A 5,975-nucleotide genomic window follows, 5' to 3' on the forward strand; every position below is an offset into this window, starting at 1 on the left:
CAATGAGCAGAACAATCAGTCAGTATATTACATTAGCAGCAGAAAATGTAAATGAGTTTATTTATGCATATAATCATTACACAATGCATATTATCATTCTACGTAAACTATTCAAGTAATCTTACAAATTAGTTAATATTTTCCGGTTAAATCATTATTGAATTTGTATTTTTAATATTTATTTGGGCGTTATTTACCTATATGTTTCAAAAAACATTCATTGACTCCTTGTTGTAAGTAAAACAGATATGTAACCAGCTGACGTTTTTAATAGCTACAAAAAATACAATAATAAGTAAATAAAAGACATTTTTAAGGAAAAACGATATGAAAATATATACATATAATGACGATATATACATATATTATTAAATATTAGATATATTATAAATAGTTCATAAGAAATATATATAAACAATCTTAAACTACAAAAGCAATACATCATATGCGTACAAATTAAGCAATAATTACAAAAATGACCTATAATATATTAAAAAAAATAGAACAATTCATGTCAAAATTATATCTCTATAATTTATATAAGTGAATTTAAAATATCTGAGTCAGTGGAAAATAAATGTTAGATTTTACAAAGAATCTCTTTAGCAGTTGAGTGGCTGACACAAAATTCTTTATTGTTTATGCATTTTCTAATGTTTTTACGCTCCAAAGTATTTTTGTATTTACATTGACTTTATTTTGTATTCATATAAAAAGACTCTCTTATTGTACTCTAAAATCATATTTAAAATTCGAGATAACTTACACTGCAAAATGTAGCCATTGTTAAAGGAAATAGTTTACCGAAGTGAAGATGAAGAGGCTTATTGGTTCTTAACATTAGAAGAACTAAGTCTCGAGAATTTCTTGCATTTAAAGTATACCATTCATTGAAATATACAGCATAGTGGATTCTTTCGCACTTAAAATTATAAAAAATACATACATATATAAATTATTAAAATAGCGTGCTGTATAATAATACTTATATGCAAATTTACATGCAATTTTTAAATGTGACTTTTTTAATTAACTAATTAAGCTTTGGCTATTGAGAGTACAGTTGCAGCTTAAGACTTTTATATACGTATAATTATCACACATAAATAGTATATACTTGTTAATATAAGTTTCATTTTTGATATACATTAAATGTACATTAAATACATTTAAAGATATATTATTTCAGATAGCCAAGTTTGCGGAAACAAATTTTGAGCAAAGTCTGCCATATGATTTCTGATACCAGAAAGGAAAATTTCAAGCAGAGACTGTTCATTTTGGTTGAACTTTTGCACCAGTTCATCTTTCTTCCTCGTCTTTCCTCCTGAAGAGAAAAGGAAGGAAGATGAATTGGTGCAAAAGTTCAGCCAAAAAGAACAGGTCTTGTTTTGTAAATAAAATCTAGTAGAATGTCGACGGACTGATAGCAGATTTGATCGAAGCATGGTAGAAGAACTAACCTGAACTGATTTCGCTTTCTACTTTTGTTCTGACAACAGCACGTGAGTTGACATTCTTGATACCCAAATTAATTCGACGTCTTTGGACGTCGGAAATATGTCTAGAAATATCTCGTTTTTATCGCTATAAGTTGAATGTCTAAAATACGTCCCAAGAATGTTACTTGAATGTCTTATTTACACAGACATTTTAGATATAATGTACATACTACTATATATAGTATTAAATTGACAGGATATAGTGTCAAATTTAACTATCGTTTTAGCATAAAATAAAGATATATTTAGTAGACAGTGGCGATTTAAATTAAATCAAATTTGACACTAGACTTAACAGTGCATGTATTTATTTGTATATTTAAGCTTTAATATGTTAAATATATTTAATGTATTAATAAAATTGTTTAAAATTATTTCCTCAAAATAGAAAAAATGTAGGTAATAGAAACATTGTTTTGAGACATTTTTCCGTAGTAATAATATTACCATTTTACCTATAAAACAGAATCTGCTCCATATCTGCCATTAGTTTGCCAAATTGTGTTGCGCAAATACTGTTCAGTTTCTGCTACCAATTTGCCGTAAAATTCTCTCAGCAGATCTTACTCGGTTTTTGTTGTCAATCTGCCGGCATAGAATCAAGTGTTCTGTTTGATTTCTGCCATAGTTTGTTGATATAGAATGTTCAAAAAATACTGTCGACAGAACTGTAATAGAATGTGACATCAGTTGACGTCAATCTGCTAATATCTAATTCTGATCAAATTTGCTATCAATTTGTTGACATTCTGTTAACATTTCGCTTTATGAGTATAATACTACTATTATTTCTGATTTTATATACATTTATTATAATATGCAATTATGCATGGAAAAATACAATGATTAATAGGAAGTAAAGAATTTCAATTATACCTTAGCTGTTAATATTTCACCAACAGCGCAGTACATGCACATGTGACCGAATATATTGGTAACGATGCTTACAAAATATGCCAAGTTTAAAAATGTTAAGTGTTGTTTACTTTCAAGTATCTAGTCAATTAGTTAAAATATACGTTATAAAAGAAGTAACATGTTATTTTAGTATTTTTAGTATTATAGCACTAGCATAATCAACGCTTGAGCCATAGAAGGTATACCGAGAAAAACATGAAGAATGGTCTATGTAAAAAAATTAATGGAAACACTTTTCATTATTTTTGTGTTAGACCTTTCTTCATGGTTTTCTCTATATAGCACCTTCTACGGCTCAGGCATCGATATGTTATGCTATTATTAAAAATAGATTACATATATTATGATATATTGACATATATTACGATTATATATGTTATTATTAAAGATATACATATATATAAGGCATAAGTGCAGTCCAATTAACACTACAAATATTTCCGAAGAATTTTATTAAGTGATTAATTGAAGGATGCTTCAAAGTATTTATACCACAAATGGATCGTAGTCATATATTAGGTAATATATTAATATTACTAACAATAAGAGATCATTACAAAATGTTAAATTGTAATTTTAATAAAACATTACTTTATAGATTACGTAAATAAATAAATTTACAAAATATGAACATAATAAACGAAAAAAGATCGTATATGTGAATGCACAACAAGTAAGAGTTTAAATATGTAGTATAAGTGGACTATGCCTCCATGTGATGCGTCCTGGGTAATGTCAAAATAGTTCGAAATGTAGTTATTTCGTTAAAATACTATGAAATAAATTATGATTGTGATTGTAAAAAATAAATTGCAATTTTTCTAACATAAAAGTAGTTATAACTTGGAAACGACTTATTGTCTGACTTATTCATATAGCTTTTTTTCCTTTTTTTTGGGTCCCGAATCACTTCCCGAAGTATTGCGGGGATTTTCCGGACATCCTGTACATTCCATTTTAAATGATGACGTCAAATATCTCTTGAATAGTGCATTTTAAAGAAAAATGTTTCAAATAAAAGTTTAATGATTTCGAGGGGGATGGTATCATTGGTTTGATTTTGAGTGGCATTGTCAAGATCAGGACAAGATCACTTTGAATTTTTTAAGTGGAACCTTCTATTTTTTATTACATATTCTTGTAGTTTACCTCGAGAGCTTTTCAAAACAAATTAATAAAATATTTTTTTATTATGTACTTTTCGAGTTATAAGATCATAATAAATGTTATCCAAGTCATAATTCTGAACAACATTTAAGAGGTTTTAATCTCATTGGTCGGACACCGGGTAACGCTAATGCCGACAGTATACTGTAATTTTTAAACTTTATTATAACTCGAAAAGTATTTAATGAAAAAATATTTTATTATAGTATTTTGAAAAGCTCTCGAGGTAAGTTACAAGAATATAAAGAGGGAATAATAAAAAGAGGGGGTTTCATTAAAAAAAATTAAAGTTACCTTACCCGGACCTTGATAATGCCACCCAAGATTAAACCAATGGTACCAATGGTATTAAACCAATAGATTGATCACTTAATAAAATTCATGACTTATGTTCCCTTTAAAATCATGGAACTTTTGTTGGAAGCATTTTTCTCTACGTGCACTGTTCAAGAGATATTTGAGGTCGTCATTTAAAATAGGATATCCTGTATAAATATATATATATATATATATATATATATCAATATAGTTTATATAATTGTATCTATATTATGTAAATATTAAATACGGAATTCTCTAGTGTGCATTATTATGATTATTTCAATTTTAAAGTTTTCTTAAATATATATGAATAAGAAAATCTTAGAATTGGACATTTTACCGTTCTTATTAACAAAAAACATATAAAAAAGTATATAAATATAAAGTAGCGATTACAATTCAATGGAATATAAATATGACGTTATTTTGACGTATATATGAAAACTATTTATAAAGCAATAAATTGTGTATAACAAAAACTTTTGTAAAATTAATTACATTTATTATCCATAATCCATAGAAAGCGAAGAGTGTACCAAAACATAGAAATAGTATCAGCAATATTAAACTGAATATATCTTCCACATGATTAATAGCTCTATAAAATGTCATTTTATGTAACACTTTATACTAAACAAGATATCTATCATGTTTACATACATCTATAAAAAAATATTGTATATTACTAGATAAGAATACTAATTTTGTTTAAAGCTATAATATGACTTTGAAGTAATAATTTTTGTTTTGATAAGAAATATAATTTAATCATAATTATTTATAAAATTCTATTTAATCAGATTAAAGCATTTAATTAGAATAAAGCAGATATAAATACATTAGACAAAATGAAAAAAAAATCAGAATTTGAATCGGTGTGCAAATTGGACGTATATATATTGTAACTTAAGTTAGGAGTTGTAAGTTAAACCCGTTTTGGAAAAGTTTGCTAAGTGGCGTGATTCTGGATTAATTGATTTTTCGCTGTTGAATTTTTTTGTGAGAGCTTGTAAAAAAGCTTGGCAATTTTTGATGACTGATAAAAAACAATGTCAGGGAGTGTTGTAAAATTTTATTTTCCTTTGGATCTATTGTTCAAATTACGAACATTTTAATACTTGAGAAAATTTTTAAGAGAGAGCTTTAAGTAAAATTTAAAATCAGACTTTTTATTTTTTAAAACTAGTCTGGTTATTTTTTCCATTGAGGATTCTCGTTAGTACATTTGCGTTCTACAAAACTTCTTGTATAGCAAAAAATATTATAGCAATGTTGCATTAATATTTTATTGGAAATATTGTAATCTTTCAAAGTAATATTGTTGCAATGTTATTGTTGCTGTATTATTTTGTGCTGTTGTATTTCATAAAAATTTCTCGGAAAAGTTTAAATAATATAAATTTCCTCAAAAAATAACTATATTTTATGCCCACCCTCTATTCTTTTCAGTTACTATAGAAATCGCCGAAATTGCTTACAGACACAAAAAAATTCAGTAGCAAAGAAAGCAGTCAAATTGTAACTATAATACATAACTATACACTTACTTGATAGACCTTTTCAAAATAATTTTGATTTATATCCCCAAACGACGCAACAAAGCTACTATATCCAATTTGCGCGTCGCACTCAATTCCGTTTATTATTTATAATTCCCTCTCTTACACATTTTTTATTTAAATATGACAATAATTCTATTTATGATACAAAAATTTAGGTACAAAATTATTTACATTTAATATTGAAATTAATATTCTTTCAATTATTCTCCACATATTACTTACATATTTACGTTACACTACAAACACATATACTATATACAATAGAACACGAATAGTTCGACAGCGTTTTTTTTCATCTTCCGGATTATTTGACCTTATCATTATCGATGTTCTCATGACGATAATGTAATACTAAAAAAATCGCCCGTAATGCTATCATCACGAGAACTTGATAATATGGTCGGATAATCTGGGAGATGAAAAAAGCATGTCGCATAATCCGAATTTTGTTATATATATATATATACATATAAAATAGTAATATGTATATATATATATATATATT

The 5,975-nt window shown here is 26.5% G+C and overlaps 1 protein-coding gene across 1 annotated transcript in view; it reads right to left on the minus strand.

Moving 5' to 3' along the window:
• Positions 1-217: 217 nt before the first annotated feature.
• LOC108770046 (odorant receptor 33b-like) overlaps positions 218-5,975 on the minus strand; it is a 6,488-nt gene continuing 730 nt past the window's right edge. The window contains exons 3-6 of the mRNA XM_018521337.1: positions 4,407-4,506; positions 2,379-2,498; positions 767-922; positions 218-274 (exon numbers count right to left, since the gene is read on the minus strand). Coding sequence (XP_018376839.1) covers positions 218-274; positions 767-922; positions 2,379-2,498; positions 4,407-4,506 — 433 coding nt within the window. The remainder of the gene's footprint in view (positions 275-766; positions 923-2,378; positions 2,499-4,406; positions 4,507-5,975) is intronic.

The sequence above is a fragment of the Trachymyrmex cornetzi genome, unplaced genomic scaffold (assembly GCF_001594075.2).
Source record: "Trachymyrmex cornetzi isolate Tcor2-1 unplaced genomic scaffold, Tcor1.1 scaffold99, whole genome shotgun sequence".
Taxonomy (NCBI): domain Eukaryota; kingdom Metazoa; phylum Arthropoda; class Insecta; order Hymenoptera; family Formicidae; genus Trachymyrmex; species Trachymyrmex cornetzi.